Source organism: Cebus imitator, unplaced genomic scaffold (genome assembly GCF_001604975.1).
Source record: "Cebus imitator isolate Cc_AM_T3 unplaced genomic scaffold, Cebus_imitator-1.0 Scaffold15, whole genome shotgun sequence".
NCBI classification, from domain to species: Eukaryota; Metazoa; Chordata; class Mammalia; order Primates; family Cebidae; genus Cebus; species Cebus imitator.
In genome coordinates this window covers 11,022,099-11,039,566 of record NW_016107330.1, presented here as the reverse complement: position 1 = coordinate 11,039,566, position 17,468 = coordinate 11,022,099, and the positions used below count along the sequence as shown (strand labels likewise).

General features: G+C 43.3%; 1 protein-coding gene across 6 annotated transcripts in view; it reads left to right on the top strand.

Moving 5' to 3' along the window:
* The first annotated feature begins 2,902 nt into the window (after positions 1–2,902).
* HP1BP3 (heterochromatin protein 1 binding protein 3) overlaps positions 2,903–17,468 on the top strand; it is a 38,023-nt gene continuing 23,457 nt past the window's right edge. For 2 of the 6 annotated variants that reach the window (XR_005196545.1, XM_037730527.1), the window contains exons 1-3: positions 2,903–3,025; positions 10,789–10,888; positions 14,588–14,741. Coding sequence is in view for 5 of the 6 variants with exons in the window: in XM_037730527.1 (XP_037586455.1) it covers positions 10,807–10,888; positions 14,588–14,741 (236 nt within the window). In the remaining variant the exon portion in view is untranslated. Of the gene's footprint in view, positions 3,026–3,238; positions 3,572–10,153; positions 10,350–10,788; positions 10,889–14,587; positions 14,742–17,468 lie in introns of those variants that run through there. The other 4 variants (XM_017503228.2, XM_037730532.1, XM_037730531.1 and 1 more) reach the window with 4 other exon arrangements.

Below are 17,468 nucleotides of genomic sequence, written 5' to 3'. Positions count from 1 at the left end.
GACCAGTGAGGCCAACATGGTGAAACCCTTTCTCTGCTGAAAATAAAAAAAAATTACCCGAGTGCAATGGTTCATACCTATAGTCTCAGCTACATGGGAGGCTGGGCATGAGAATAGCTTGAACCCAGGAGGCGGAGGTTGCAGTGAGCCAAGATTGCACCACCACTGCACTCCAGCTTGGATGACACACAGCAAGACTTTGTCGCAAAAAAAAAAAAAAAAAAAAAGATCTGCAGTTACTTTTTCTCCATTCTTATGCCTGGCACTCCAAAGTCACCTACTTTGTTTTTCTATACAAGACCTTTTAGACTAACAGACAAGTATCACATAGCTTTAAATTTGAGGAACAGGGCCAAGCACTGTGACTCAAGCCTGTAATCCCAGCATTTTAGGAGGCCAGGCGAGTGGATCACCTGAAGTCAGGAATTCAAGACCAGCCTGGCCAACATGGCAAAACCATGTCTCTACTAAAAATACAAAAATTAGCTGGGCATCCATGCCTGTTGTCCCAGCTACTCAGGAGGCTGAGGCAGGAGAAGCGCTTGAACCCAGGAGACGGAGGTTGGAGTGAGCCGAAATCATGCCACTGCAGTAAGCCTGGGTGACAGTGAGACTCTGTCTCAAAAATTAATTAATTAATTAAATTTGAAGAAAAGGAAAAAAACAAAAAGCAACCAATCTATTACTTTCACAACAGGCCATAAAGTCTGCAAAGCTAGCCTTATGCTAAAGTTTCAACAGGGACTTGGCTTCTGAAAAAGTAGGTGTTGAACATTAGAGATGAGACAGTTATATTGCGAGGACTTCTTAACACTTGCTGTTGTAGTTCACAAACCACTATGTTTCCTCATCTTTCTGGAGCTTTCTAGGCAAAGACTCCCTGAGAATGGATAGCCTTGGGCAGAACTGTGAAGTCATCACAAATGGCCCCTCATTTACTCCTTTCTCTCCCCTGAAGTTCCTACCCTAGTCAGACCTCCAAGGTTCTTACCCTTCTGATCCATCCGGAAAAGAGGTTTAAAGTAGGAATTCTCAATTATCACTTTAAAAGTGCTATGGAAGAATGGCTGGGAGAGGTGGTGTGCCTGTAGTCACAGCTACTTGGGAGACTGAGGCAGAATTGCTTGAGCCCAGGAGTTTACGTCCAGCCTGGGTAATATAGCAAGACCCCATCTCTAAAAAAAATTTGTTTTAAGTGCTATGGAAGAGCGTGAAGATTAAACCAAAGGAATGAATCTCTGACTGGTAGAACTTCAGGGACTTTGATGAGTGTGAGAGGTCTCTGAGTGAGAGGGTCTGGCCGAGCGTGGTGGCTCAAGCCTGTAATCCCAGCACTTTGGGAGGCCGAGGCGGGTGGATCACGAGGTCAAGAGATCGAGACCATCCTGGTCAACATGGTGAAACCCCGTCTCTACTAAAAATACAAAACATTAGCTGGGCATGGTGGCGCGTGCCTGTAATCCCAGCTACTCAGGAGGCTGAGGCAGGAGAATTGCCTGAACCCAGGAGGCGGAGGTTGCGGTGAGCCTAGATCGTGCCATTGCACTCCAGCCTGGGTAACATGAGTGAAACTCCGTCTCAAAAAAAAAAAAAAAAAAAAAAAAAGAGAGGGTCTTCCCAGTGGCTGGAAGCTCACTCTTTGATGGCAGCCTTCTGCAATACATGCCATAAGAGCTGACCTGCTCTTCTAAGCTTGCCAAGGCGGGTCTTTCCACCTATGCAGCTTGTTTACCTTTAAGTCAATGGTACAAAAATCATCATGTAATTGTTGGCTGGGCACAGTGGCTTATGCCTGTAATCCCAGCACTTTGGGAGGCTGAGGTGGGCAGATCACCTGAGGTCAGGAGTTCAAGACCAGCCTGGCCAACATGGTGAAACCCTGTCTCTACTAAAAATACAAAAATTAGCCAGGGATGGTGGTGTACCTTTGTGATCCCATCTACTCAGAAGGCTGAGGCACAAGAATCACTTGAACCCAGGAGGTAGAGCTTGCAGTGAGCCAAGACTGTGCCAGTGCACTCCAGCCTGGGTGACGGAGACTTCATCTCAAAAACAGAAACAAAACAAGAAACCTGTTACATAGCACATTTTGATGATATGTGACTAGTATAGCTTAAAGAAAGCCACGTGAAATAAAGTATTAAACTATACCCCTGTGGAATCTTTTGATTCACAGGTAGGTATGTATAAAAATCAAAACTGGCCAGATATTAAACCTTACATTGAGCAAAGGTAATATGCTTTAACTAATAGACATGTCCAATAAAAATTTCAGATCCCTAAGTAGAAAACTTACAAACATGTTTGTTTGTACGTTGCTTAAGTACGCAGATAGCAACGTCATGTGACAATTCAAAGGGAATCCCCTTTCTTCTAATCTCAGGGTTTCCTTCTGGATAACTCTCCCTGCCTGTGCGGATTAGGGAGCCCGGGAAGCCCGTGTCAACTTTTCGGTTCTTAGTCTCGAGTCACTACTCTGCCCTGTACTGTCCGGAGGCTTAATGGGAGCGAATGCGTGGCAGTGAATTCTCTGCTCTACAGTTTTCCCATTCTTCCACGGTCTTCAAAAAAGGGCTGTTTGCTCTTGAGCTACGCCTAAACTGAGAAGCGGGAAAGGCCAGCCCCGCCAAAGGCGGACGGGTGGCCGAAGCGAAAACCCAGTTAAGGGCAGGGACTGCCCTGGAGAGCAGAGAAAGGGAAGGTTAGCTGGGGAAAGCAGCGCCCCTCGGAAGAAACCGACACCGCCCCGCAGGCCAAGCCAATGGGCGCCACCCGGCAGCGCCGGGAACGCGCGCCGACGCCCCGCGCTCCTCCGGCGTCCGCCCGTCTCCGCGCGCCCCCTCGTACCCCGCGCGCGGGGGGCGGGGACGGCGGGGGCGCGCGCGGGGCCGCGGGCAGGGGGGCGGGGCGGCAGAGCTCGGCGGCTGGGACTGGAAGACGGCGGCGGCGAAGGCGACGAGCGGCGGCGGGAGCGGCGCTCAGAGGCCGGGAGGGACGCGGGCGCCAGGACCGGCCGAACGCAGAGGTAACGCAGGACGGAACAGGCGGCCGGAGAGTGAGCGCGGGCTCGCTGGGTCCCGAAGGCGAGTGGCGAAGGCCGCTCGCCCGGGGCCCCGAAGCCGCTCCCAGAGAGGAGGGGGCGGGGTGCCCGGGTCCCCGGAGGTGGCGCCTTTTGTTTGCCTTCTCCGGCCGCTCCGCCCTCCTCCCTTCCCCTCTCCTGCGACCTAGCCCCTTGCCCCTCTCGTGGACGCCTCCTCAGAGGCCCTCCGGCGCGCGCGCTCCCGCCCTTGTTTTGTTTGGACTTGGGGGAGGAGGGGGAGCTCTTCCCTGGCCGTGCGACCCTGCGTCCCAGCGCGCCTGCGTCGGCGTCCTCCACCCGCCCCGATTGGCTGTGGGTTGCGCATGCTCCGAGGCCCGCCGCGGCCCGGCGTCCGCCTGCGCCCTCCCCTCACCCCACTCCCTCAGCGGTTTTCGGAGCCGGTTCGAAAGATGCCGGCGGCGGTGACTGGCTGCGGCGGGCCCGCCCCCCGGGTTCTCCGCCCCCGCCGCCGCCATTACGGAGCTCCCAGTGGTGAGTGTGCGGAGCACCGAGGCTCGCGTTCCTCCGCTGCTTCTGTCGTCCGGCGGGCGCCGCGGTTTCCCTGCCGAGCGTGAGCCCCGAACTGTCACCGCGCCGAGCCCCCACCTCATTCGTCGGTGTCTGCGGTCTCGAGCTTTCCCCGCCTTGCTGGCGGCCGGCGTTCTCCCCCGCCGTGCGCGTTCGCCGCTGTGGCCTGTAGCTGCCTCGCCTCTCAGCTTTGTCTCCGCTGCTCTTGCCGTCCTCCCCCGGCCCTCTGCGGGCGGGGCTGGCGGCTGTCGCTTTGCTGCTCCGCGACGGCGGCCTTGAGTCTCGCTTCCCTGGTGGCAAACCTAGAACTGGTTACTTGCCACCTTAGGCGGTGGGATCTGAATGAGAGCAGTGCCTCGGTAGGTCACCAGAAAGTCACAGTCCATCTGAGCGTTTGTAAGAGATAGAGGCAGGAGTGGTGAGGTGAGAGCCCCAGATCCGAGGGTTGGTACCGAATTGACAGCTGTGACCAGGGACAGCCACTTACCCTTTTGAGAGAGTTCACTCCCGGACGAGGTGAACTGTGCTGCCGCCTCCACGTCCACGTTCTTTTTGTTGTTTATTGCACTTCCTGACTTTGCATTGCTTTGAAAAGTGAGAATCCAATTCGAAATACATCTGAAAGTCACCTGGGGCTTTTTGAGCACTCTGTCTAGTCTTAGAGTGAAAGTAGACGTGACTAGTGTCATTTTGAAAGATGCTCTCATTTTGTTTTATCTGGCATCGGCATAAAACTTTAGCTTTTAAACTTTTCATTGCTCTTCTCAAACGTTACTGTGATTTGTCTCAAAATAGAAGTAACATTTTTAAGTTTGGTGGGTTGGTTGGTTTTGGCTTTGTTTTGTTTTTTGAGACGAAGTTTCACTCTTGCTGCCCAGGCTGGAGTGCAGTGGCGTGATCTCGGCTCACCGCAGCCTCCGCCTCCCGGGTTCAAGCGATTCTCCTGCCTCAGCCTCCCGAGTAGCTGGGATTACAGTGATGTGCCACCACACCCGGCTAATTTTGTAGTTTTAGTAGAGACAGGGGTTTCACCATTGTTGGTCAGGCTGGACTCGAACTCCTGACCTCAGGTGATCCGCCTGCCTCGGCCTCCCAAAGTGCTGGGATTACAGGCGTGAGCCACCGCTCCCGGTCGATTTTGGCTTTGGTTTTAAGCTTACTTGGAAGATTGTAGGTCTGGAAGTTGGTGGATAAATTATACTGATTTCTCCGTATGTAGATCAAAGTTTTAACTCCTTGCCCAGTTATTTTGTTGGGATGAGACACCCTGTAGTGTCCTTAGCGTCTGTGCCCAAGACAGACACTGAGTATATGCTTGCTTACATAACTTAACTGAAATTTGAAAATAAAAACAAAAGGTGCCAGCGATCAAATTACAGGCATGGTTTTTGTGACGTGACTCGTTAAATCTGAGTATAATGAATGACATTAGATTGGGAACGGTGTGAGGTGTTCAGTGCCTCACTAATGACATGTATCACATATATTTTGGGGTAAAATGTGAAATTATAATACTTTTTCTAAAATGCATATTATCAAGGATATCACTAAACTGAATTACGTTGTTAAACGCCTACTCACTTTTCTACTACTTTCTCTTAATGTAGAGGAAATAAAACTGTGAAATTTGGGGCTTTTTATTTCTACAGTCCTTTTTTTTTTTTTTGCCTGCGTTAAAATAATTTAATGCCAGGCATGATGGCTCACACCTGTAATCCTAGCACTTTGGGAAGCCAAAGAGGAGGATCGCTTGAGCCCAGGAGTTAGAGACCAGCTTGGGTAACATAGGGAGACCCTGTCTCTACAAAAAATACAAAAAATTATTGCAGTGTGGTGGCACGTACCTGTAATCCCAGATGAGGTGAGAGAATCACTTGAGCCCAGAAGGTGGCAGCTACAGTGATCCCTGATCATGCCACTGCACTCCAGCCTGAGACCCTGTCTCAAAATAACCGATTTAATTTAAGCATTTCCCTTGACAAAAAGCAAATCTTTATGTTGTTATTCTGACATTAAGTTTAAAAAGCAAACTGATGTTCGTAAGAGGGCCATGTAAACCACAGGTAAACTCAGACTGTTTTTGGCACATATAAGGTGAAAAACATGAGTAAACTTTATTTGTTCATCCTTTAACAAATATTAATTGAGCATCTATTCTGTGCCTGGTATGTTCATAGTCATCAGGTATGCAGCAAGTGAACGAGGTAGATGAGATCACTGCCAGGAACAAGCGTGGCAGCCAAAAAATCTGATCATTCAGAAGTGCAATAGCAAAAAGTTTAGTTAATAGGTACACTGGGTCAAATGTGGTGGCTTACATCTGTAATCCTAACACGTTGAGAGGCCAAGGCAGGTGGATTGCTTGAGCCCAGGAGTTTGTGACCAGTCTAGGCAACATGGCGAAACCCTGTCTTTACCAAAAAAAAAAAAAAAGAAGCCAGGCGTGGTGGTGCATGTCTGTAGTCCCAGCTACTAGGGAGACAAAGGTGGGAGAGTCACTTGAGCCTGGGAGGTTGAGGCTGCAGTGAGCTGTGTTACTCCAGCCTGGGTGACAGAGTAAGACCCTGTCTAAAAACAAAACAAACATAGGTACAGTGATATTGAGGCAATGTGAATTAACCATGCATATACTTAGCTTTGTAATGAACAGTGAATTTATTAAACAGCCAATTACCCCAACTATTCTAAAGTAAGTACTACAGATTAAAGCTTTGAAGTTCTATGACTTTTACTAAGGAAATGCAGAGCTGAGGCTAACATATCTTTTTTTTTTTTTTTTTTTTTTTTTTTTTTTTTTTTTTTTTTTTTTTTTTTTTTTTTTTTTTTTTTTGAGATGCAATCTTACTCTGTCACCCAGACTGGTGTGCAGTGGTGTGATCTCAGCTCACTGCAACCTCTGCCTCCTGGGTTTAAGTAATTCTCCTGCCTCAACCTCCTGAGTAGCTGGAAATAACCCAGCTATTCTAAAGAAAGTACTATAGATGGAAGCTTTGAAGTTCTATGACTTTTACTAAGGAAATGCAGAGCTGAGGCTAACATCTCTGTTTTGTTTTGTTTTGAAATGGAGTCTCACCCTAACCCAGGCTGGAGTGCAGTGGCGCAGTCTCAGCTCACTGCAGCCTCCGTCACCTGGGTTCAAGTGATTCTTCTGCTTCAGTCTCCTGAGTAGTTGGGACTACAGGCATATGCCACCACTCCCAGCTAACTTTTGTATTTTTAATACAGATGGGGTTTCACCATCTTGGCCAGGATGGTCTTAAACTCCTGACCTCAGATGATCTCCACCTCAGCCTCCGAAACTGCTGGGAATACAGGCATGCGCCACTGTACCCGGTCCTAAGATCTCTTAATATTTATCCCAAATAACTGGGTTTTAAGTGTTCTTCAGATATAATGAATGTAGTAATAAGTATTACCAGATATTGTTATTTCAACTTTTATTATTATTATTGAGCCAAGATCTTGCTCTGTCGCCCAGACTGGTGTGATTCTAGCTCACTGTAGCCTCAATCTCCTGGGCACTGGCAGTCCTCCCACCTCAGTCTTCCAAGTAGCTGAGACTTATAGGCACATGCCACAGTGACCCACTAATTTTTTATCTTGTGTGTGTGTGTGTGTGTGTTTAAGAGACGGGGGTCCCGCTACGTTGCCCAGGCTGGAGTGCAGTGGCTGTTCACAAGCGTGATCCCACTACCGATCAGCACAGGAGTTTTGACCTGCTCTGTTTCCATCCTGGGCCGGTTCACCCCTCCTTAGGCAACCTGGTGGTCCCTCACTCCCGGGAAGTTACCATTTTGATGCCGAACTTAGTGTGGACACCCGATCGGCATAGTGCACTACAGCCCAGAACTCCTGGGCTCAAGTGATCCTCTCACCTTAGCTTCCTGAGTAGCTGGAACTGCAGGCATCACCCCTGCACCTCGCTTATTTTTTTTTATTATTATTTTTTTGAGGCAGGCTCTGCTCTGTCAGCTCGGCTGGAATGCAGTGACTCAATCTTGGGTTGCTGCATCCTAAATTTTCTGGGCCAAGCAATCCTCCCAGTCTCAGCCTCCCAAGTAGCTGGAACTAGAGGTGCGTGCCACCATGCCCAGCTGATTGTTAATTTCTTTTAGAGACAGGGTCTAACTGTATTGCCCAGGTTGGTCTTGAACTCCTGGGCTCAAGTGATCCTCCCACTTTAGCCTCCTGAAGTGCTGGGATTACAGATGTGAGCCACCACACCTGGCCTGTTGTTAAATTTTAATTTATTTTTGGTAAAGACCAAGTCTTAACCATTTTGCATAAGCTAGTTTTGAATTCCTAGCCTCAAGGGATCCTCCCACCTCTGCCTCCCAAAGTGCTGGGGCTGCAGGCATGAGCTACTGCATCAAATGGGAAAATATTTTTTTAAGATGCTTGTTAATGGAGACTCCTGAAGGTTGTTGACTTCACGGTAGCATTTTCAGCCTAGCTAGTATTATCATGGGTTAATAAAGATAAATTTGTTGGCAATATAACTTTATTAAGGACAACCTGATTGTGATAATTGTTTTACTTCTATATCATTTTTGTATGTAAAAATACCAGCAGATTTGCATAGGGCTTTTTATTATCAAGGAAAGTATATTACTATATAATTGCTAATTGGATGAATGACCAAACTTATATACTAAAATTATCCTGATAGATTTTTAGTTGCCACAGACCTAAACAATGTCCTTAAACCAACTTGACCCTCTTTTCACAGATTAGAAAACAACTATTATTATTATTATAGTTTATAATTTCTTGAAGTTAATCACTACATGACCATTTTATGTAGTTTTTATAATAATTTTTGCTGGGCAGTGGCTTATGCCTGTAGTCCCAGCACTTTGGGAGTCCGAGGCAGGAGGATTGCTTGAGCTCAGGAGTTCAAGACCAGCCTGAGCAACATGGCGAGACCTCACATCTACAAAAAAAAAATTAGCCAGGCATGGTGGCATGTGCCTGTAGTCCCAGCTACTGAGGAGGCTGAGATAGGAGAATCTCTTAAGCCTGGGAGGCAGAGGTTGCAATAAGCTGTGATCACACTGCTGCACTCCAGCCTGGGTGACAGAGCGAGACCCTGTCTCAAGAAAAAAAAAATTGGCCAGGCATGGTGGTTCACACCTGTAATCCCAGCACTTTGGGAGGCCAAGGCAGGCCGATAACAAGGTCAGGCATTTGAGACCAGTCTGGCCAACATAGCAAAATGCCGACTCTCCTAAGAATACAAAAAAAATTAGCCAGGCGTGGTGGTGGGCGCCTGTAGTCCCAGCTTGGGAGGCTGAGGCAGAAGAATCACTTGAACCCAGGGGGCAGAGGTTGCAGTGAGCTGAGATCACACCACTGCACTCCAGCCTGGGCAACAGAGCGAGACTCCATCTCAAAAAAAAAAAAAGAGAGAGAAAAAAAGAAAAAATTTAATATTAATGAATATTCTAGTTCACTAAGTTTTAGTGTGTTACACTGCACTGAATTCTTTCAGCTGCCTTTCCTTGCAGCTGATTGACAGTTGACAAGTCAGGTATTGCTTTTGGTGTTCCCATAAAAAGATTTTGCCCTATAAATGTGACTGCATCCCCTATGTTTGAATTTTCTGGATTTATTCTAGTTGTTTTAGGTTGGGACTGTTACTTGGCAAGTTGAAAGCTCTTAAATACTTAGGCAAGGTTAGGGCTTAATGTAGAAGTGGAATGACTGTCATTCCCCAACTCTTTGTTAATAGTTCATTAGCACAGAGACCTAAACACTTAAGTGGTCTTCTTATTTTATTTATTTATTTATTTATTTATTTATTTTTATTGAGGAATTTTTATATAAAATGTCGTTGAGTCCCAGATGAGATTTTTGGGAAAGAAGGGGTGTTAGTGATCAGGTAAACTTGGGTGACTGCATGGGTTTTATCTTTGAATATTTATATTATTCTGTACTAGCTTTCCTTACATTAAAAATATGACAGTCATAGAAGCATACTTTTATTCTCCTAGGTGATGGTCTAAATTTGCTTCTGTGGGTCTGGAGGCTAATAGAATGTCATGTTATTCAGCAGTATTTTTGCCTTTGTGTTATCCCTTAATAGAAGAAATAAAAGTATTCATCTAATAGAGATAGAGTTTAAGATTACAGGTAATTTTGCCAACCCTTTTGAGGACAGTAACAACAAAAGCCCTTCTCTTGGTAAATTGATCTTTGACTAAACATTTGACTAACTGTTCCTTAGTCTCCTTATTCTATGCTTCTAAATTCCTGATGGTAGCAGGAGAGAGGATGGGATTAGACTCCTTATGAGCTTCCTTGCCCTTGTTGTCTTTGTTCATGTGGAAGGTGCAAACAGCTGCTGTGGCTTATGCATTCGTCTTAGTCGCTGCTTTATGTAGTCTACATTTTGATAGTTTTATCTTTCTGAATAACCAAATCATCTGTCACTTAACTATAAACTTTATAGTTATATTTTTTCTCTTTGGATGTCTGTTAAATTTAGACGTTTTAGTTTAGTTTTGTTTCTGTTAATCTTCACACCAGGTCTTTTCTGTGCTTTAGGTTGATTCTTCACCACACTGAAACCATTAGGAAAAATCCTTGTGGTTAACAGCAGAGGCTTCAGAGTGTAACCTGTACTCGGGCCTAGAAATTATTTAAAATGGCGACTGATACGTCTCAAGGTGAACTCGTCCATCCTAAGGCACTCCCACTTATAGTAGGAGCTCAGCTGATCCACGCGGACAAGTTAGGTGAGGTAGGGGCTGACACATTCTTGAAGCTCACTCTTGGATCAATCCCTGACTTCAGGCCCTGCTGGGTCCTTCTTGGTACATGTTCCTTCCCTTACTTTGGGGAGTCTAGTTTGTGAATTTGGAAAAAAATCAGATACAAAGTTCTTTTCATCTTCCCTTTCCCCTCAATTCCTGAGAAAACCTCCAACCTTCTAAATTTATAGCAAATCAACTATAATTATGTGTTTCCATTTGAAATTCAAGCTAAAATAACATACTTTAAAAAGTATTTCTTAAAAATCATATTCACTTCAAAAAACTTGTTAAAAGTAATTTGCATCAGATCCTGGAGTCGACTTGAAGAATTCTCCTACATCTTCTAGCACCCAGTTAGGCCCTTTGAGAAAGAGAGAAAAGAGAATTTTTTAATGCATGTTTGATTATGGCCATCTCTTTTCTCAGAAGGTAGAAGATAGCACCATGCCGATTCGTCGAACTGTGAATTCTACTCGGGAAACTCCTCCCAAAAGCAAGCTTGCTGAAGGGGAGGAAGAAAAGCCAGGTAAAGTAAAACTGCGACACCACTTAAAACAGCAAAAAGTTTTACTGCAATTTGGAGTGTCCCATAAATTCCTTTGAACTTAATTGTTCTTTTTTCATTACTGTTTTGGGGAAACATTTAGAGAGAGAATCAATAGCTATTGGTATGTCATTGCCAGACCATGTGGGCAAAGAAAGATTTCACTTTCTCTGTAAAGATTTTTCGAAGGTGAAAATGTTATGTTGGAATTAAAAACAGAAAAATGTTTGGGGATGACAGAAATGGCCAAAGAGTAGCATTCTGGACATAAAGTGTCATGGGGATGAATGCACTGTGGGAGAATGGAAAACGTGGGCCTTCAGGGTAGATAGTGGAAGGTTCATCCAGACATCATCTGGAGGCCTTAAGAGAAGCAAATGGTAATCTGTTGGTCTGTAACAGGTATCGCTAGAGAAAAGATTGGCCAGTCAGTGGTGGGAGCATAACAAATGGAAAGAAACATAGACCCATCAGCATGGAGTACTAGTGCTCCTCTATGGCATCTGTAACCACCCCTTCTTCTTTTCCCGTCTTTATTTTTTTTCTCAAGATCTTTTTTTTTTCTTTTTCCCTTTCTCTCTTGCCTTTTACCTCAAGTTTTTCAGGGATGAGCACACTGTGCTGCCCCTGTTGTGGCTGTTAGAATCAGTTATTTGCTGACCAGCCTGTATTAGGAATAGAGGGCCCGGCACAGTGGCTCACACCTGTAATCCCAGCACTTTTGGAGGCTGAGGTGGGCAGATCACCTGAGGTCAGGAGTTCAAGACCAGCCTGGCCAACATGGTGAAACCCCATCTCTACTAAAATTACAAACATTATCTGGGCATGGTGGTGCACGCCTGTAATCCCTGCTACTCGGGAGGCTGAGGCACAAGAGTCGCTTGAGCCCAGGAGGCGGAAGCTGCGGTGAGCTGAGATCACACCATTGCACTCCAGGCTAGGCAACAGAGGGAAACTGTCTCCAAAAAAAAAGAGGAATAGAAAATACATGCATCCTTGTTGCCTGTATCTCTTGGTGTTTGCATCAGGGCAGACATCAAAAACCAGTCAATGTATTCTTTTTTGTCTGAGCCGGGATTTTGTCTCTGAATCCTTAGATGAATTCTCTAAACAATTTGGGTACCCTAGCCTAAGGCAGTAAAGAAACATGGGAATCCGAATATTTTAAAAAGTAAACGGGTGCTGGTAAGTTGAAGATAGATTATCTTGTCCAGCACTGGGATAAGCCACTTGGTCTATCTTAATCCATGTTTATTTAACAGCCAGCTGAAGCCACTAAATCACTAATAACATCAGTTTTCAGAATACGTGTTAGAGGGTTCAGATGCAGAGTATTAGAAAAGTCAGCCAAGAGTTTATAAAGAAATAGTGTCACTTCACAAGTTGTCTGTTTAATCTTCTCTCTATCCCATTTTGTACATAGAAATTAGACTTTATTCATTTTAAATTTTGTAAACTCTACGTTTTACGCAGAAACAGACACAGTAGTTTAATGAGTTGGAAACAATGTCTTATACATACAACATATTCAATATCTGTTGAATGACTGAACCTTTATTAAGCCCTAACTTAAGCAGTTATTGAGAAGAAAAAAATAATGTAAAATTAAATTTATGGGTTTTTTTTTGTTTGTTTGTTTTGAGGTGGAGTTTCACTCTTGTTGCCCAGGCTGGAGTATAATGGCACGATCTCGGCTCACTGCAACTTCCGCCTCCTGGGTTCAAGTGATTCTCTTGCCTCAGCCTCCCAAATAGCTGGGATTACAAGCATGCATCACCACGCCCAGCTAATTTGGTATTTTTAGTAGAGATGGGATTTCTCCATGTTCGTCAGGCTGGTCTGGAGCTCCTGACCTCAGTTAATCTGCCGTCCCCGGCCTCCCAAAGTGCTGAGATTACAGGGGTGAGCCACCTTGCCCAGCTGTCTTTTGTTTTGTTTTAATGAGACAGAGTCTTACTCTGTTGCCCAGGCTGGAGTGCGGTGGCGCAATCTCGGCTCACTGCGACCTCTGCCTCCCGGGTTCAAGCGATTGTCCTGCCTCAGCCTCCTGAGTAGCTGAGACTACAGGCGCGTGCCACCATACCTGGCTAATTTTTTGTATTTTTAGTAGAGACGGGGTTTCAGTGTGTTAGCCAGGATGGTTTCGATCTCCTGACCTCATGATCCGCCCACCTCAGCTTCCCAAAGTGCTGGGATTACAGGCATGAACCACTGTGCCCGGCCTATAAGTCTTACTACAGTAAAACCCAGTGAATGATTCTTAGCTTTTCATCTTTTTTAGAATAAGGCAAAGTATAAATAAACATGACTGACTAATAGTAAATTCTTGCCCATGCAGCCCATGCAACAATTTGGGTCAAATTGTTGGGGTAAGGGGCAGTAAAAGATACATTATGGTAGAAGCGGGAGGAAAAAAAAGATTCGTCATGATGAAAAATACATTTTATTGTGGAAAACTTAAATGCAGTTATTAGCCGTATCCCCACCTATCATTGTTACATAGTGCAGTTCTATCCATAATACTTTGTGAACCTGAGCATATGGGAAACAGTTCTAGAAGCAGTAGAGAAGGCCAAAGGAGGACAAGAATCACTTGTTTAGCATATAAGTGTTGGCCCACAGGCTTCCCTAAAGCATTTTATATAATCCTTATAATAACTCTGTGAGATAAGGATACTAAGACTCAAACATCAAAGACCTTTCCTTAAGGTTAGCAATCTATAAAGGTACAGAGATTGAACTTGAATCCAGGTGAGTCTGACCCTAAAACTTCAGTTTTGGCTGAACAGATATATGAGGAGTTTGATTAGTCTAATCTATGCAATTTTACTTGAAGAGCATAATCTGGGACAGGATTTACAAATTGTAGTTAACTGTTCTGAGATTTATGGTTTAGAATTTTAATTAGTTGAAAATCTGAAAATTCCTTTAGAATTGTACTTATGTGATTTGATTTTAAGAAGTAGTGGCATTTTAAAATTCTCATTTATGTGAAGCCCACAAAGAAGTCCTTATCATTAGTCCAATAATTAATTCACATAATTAAATTGATCAGATTCTTTAAGCATATACTTTGGCTTGCAGTATATGCTTGCCACTGGAGTCCTTTCTCTTTTGTGTTTTTTGTTTGTTTGTTTTTTCTTTTGGAGTCCTCTGAAGTCCCTGCATAACCAGTGGCTGGGATTCTGTGTTTTATAGTAGTGGCTCAGAGACATGCTATGAAGGAAAGGCACAGATAACAAGCAGACCTCCATGTTCCCCCTCTCATATTTCTACTCTTGTTTCAGTCATTCCTCTTGGAAAATACATGAGGTTTTTATTATTTACTCTCTGGGATTTGCCTGTTAAATTGTAAAATGGCGAGTTTCTTAATGGTGAGTCTCATGAATATTGCAGAGTAGAATAATTAAATGATTTGGGATGAAATGAGTTTTCCTTTCTATGTAATTTCCTGGTTTATCTATTTTTCTCATAATAACCACCTGACCAGGAAGCTTGAGTGGCATGAAGAATGTAAGAAAACTCCATTAGTGGTCATTTGTTTTTATTTTAGAATTTGTTAATTGGACACTTTGGCTGGTCTGTTTAATAAGATAAACTTTTGCCCTTTTATTGACTCAGATTTGAATACTCAGATTTGAATACATCTGCTTATGCACTTCTGCTCACCTGATTTTTTAGAACCAGATGTAAGTTCAGAGGAATCTGTCTCCACTGTAGAGGAACAAGAGAATGAAACGCCACCTGCCACTTCGAGTGAGGCAGAACAGCCAAAGGGTGAACCTGAGAATGAAGAGAAGGAAGAAAAAAAGTCTTCTGAGGAAACCAGAAAGGAGTAAGGAGTTATGTCTTCTTGCTATTTATATTTGAAGAATGTGTAAAGACTATGGATCAGATTGTTTTAAAGTGTTGCAACATTTGTTTATGCTAGGTGTTTGCTATTTGGATTTAATTTTTAGAATTACCATTTGAAACAGGCTTATTATATAATTGTATGACCTGCTAGAATTTGCTGTAGTTAGCAGAACACTATGGTTTGAATAATCCAAAGGCCTTTCTCTTTGGCTTTGGAATGTGTTTTTGAGCTTATAATTTGTTGTGGAGTGTATCTGATATTTTAAGCATTGGCAACACTTCAGTAAGAAATGAAAATAACTATAAAAATCTGACCTAGAAGACATTTCACTATTTTATTCCTACCTCTGTGCCAGGAATGGATTGGTTTTGTGTGCTTTCATTAGAAGGCATTAGTCTGTATCAAGCCATTGATAGTGTGACCTGAAAGTCTATATATGTTTGCTGAAGTAGTCAATTGAAGAAGTGACTTTGAAAATCTGAAAGTCAAATTTACTACTGATGTGTATCTATATAAGGTGATGGCAGTTACTTTTTAATTTTAATTTTTTTTTTTTTTTTTTTTTTGCAGGAGAGCTGGTAGTAATTATTCTACTCTTTTTTCATAATTGGTCAGAACAGTTAGAAATTACTTTTAAATATAATCATGCATTGCTTAACAATGGGTATACATTCTGAGAGATGCATTTTTACGCAATTTCATCATCGTGCCAACATCATAAAGTGTACTTATGCAAACCTACATGATACAGCCTACTGCATACCTAGGCTTTATGGGATAGTCTGTTGTTCCTAGCTAAACCTTTATAGCATGTTACTGTACTAAATACTGTAGGCAATTATAACACAATGGTAAGTATTTATGTATTTTAAACATAGAAAAGGTACAGTAAAAATACAATTTAAAGGATAAAAAATGGTATACCTGTATAGGATACTTACCATGAATGGACCTTATAGGATTGGAAGTTGCTCGGTGAACGAGTGGTAAGTGAATGGAAAGGCCTAGGGCGTTATTGTGTTCAAATGTAGACTTTATAAACATTGTATCCTTAAGCTACACTAATTTTATTAAAAGATTATTTTTATTTCTTCAATAATAAACCTTACCTTACTATAACTTTGTTTTAATTTTTTTAACTTTTTGACTCTTGTCAAAAGTTTAAAACACAACACATTACACAGTTGTACAAAAAGTATTGTTTAATTATTTTATAAGCTTTTTTCTGTGTAAAAAATTATTTATTTATTTTCAAATATATGTATACTTTTTTCTTTTTAAAAAAGGAGTTTCACCATGTTCGTCAGGCTGGTCTTGAACTCCCAACTTGAGGTGATCCGCCAGCCTTGGCCTCTAAAGTGCTTGGATTACAGGTGTGAGCCACCACGCCCGGCCCTAAAAATTTTTTATTTTTAAAAAACTTCTAAACTTTTATTAAAAACGAAGACACAAGCCATACGCAGTGATGCACACCTGTAGCCTTGTCTACTTAGGAAGCCAAGGTGGGAGGATTGCTTGAGCCCTGAAATTTGAGTCTAGGTTAGGCAACATCATGAGACCTCATATCTATAAAAAAGCAAAACTAAGACACAAACACACACTTTAACCTATGCCTGCACAGTGTCAGGGTCATCAATATCACTGTCTTCCACCTCCAGATCTTGTCCCACTGGAAGGCCTTCAGGAGCAGTAATATGCATTGACCTGTCATCTCCTATGATAACAGTGCTGTCTTTTGGATAGCATTGTTCTGAAATACCTGATTTGAGTCTGTTTTACAGTTAACTTTTTATTTTTTTGGATGGAAAGCATGTACTCTAAAATAATGATAAAAAGTATAGTAAACCCATAAACTAGCAGTATAGCCATTTATTATTATTATTATGTATTATATATAATTGTAATGTGCTACTTTTTTTTTTGAGATGGAGTCCCACTACGTCACCAGGCTGGAATGCAGTGGCATGATCTCAGCTCACTGTAACCTCCGCCTCCTGGGATTAAGCAATTCCCCTACTTCAGCCTCCTGAGTAGCTGGGATTACAGGTGCACACCACCATGTGCAGCTGATTTTTGTATTTTTAGTAGAGATGGGGTTTCACCATGTTGGCCAGGATAGTCTCGATCTCTTGACCTCGTGATCCACCCACCTCAGCTTCCCAAAGTGCTGGGATTACAGGCGTGAGCCACCACACCTGGCCAGTGTGCTATATTTTTATATGCCTGGCAGCACAGTAAGTTTGTTTATACCAATGTCACCACAAACAAGTGAGTAGTGTGTTGTGCTGTGATACTATCACAGCTATCATGTTAACCAGGTAATAGGAGGTTTTCATTTCCTTTATAATCTTGAGACCATTGTTGTATATGTGGTCTGTCGACTAAAATATCGTTATGCAGCACATAACCATAAAAGAATAACTTAGTAATAACAATACCTTCTGGGATCTTCAGCGTATTCTTTATCTGAGTTTCATAGGTATAGCTAAGGTCTGTGGAATTTGTAGCAACTATCTGTGTGTGTGTGTGTGTGTGTGTGTGTGTGTGTGTGTGTGTATTTTTAATAGAGATGGCGTCTCATTATGTTAGCCAGGTTGGGCTTGAACTCCTAGCTTCAGGCAGTTCTCCAACCTCACATCCCCAAATTGCTGGGATTACAGGTATGAGCCACTGCACCCAACCTATCCTATATTTTTTTTTTTTTTT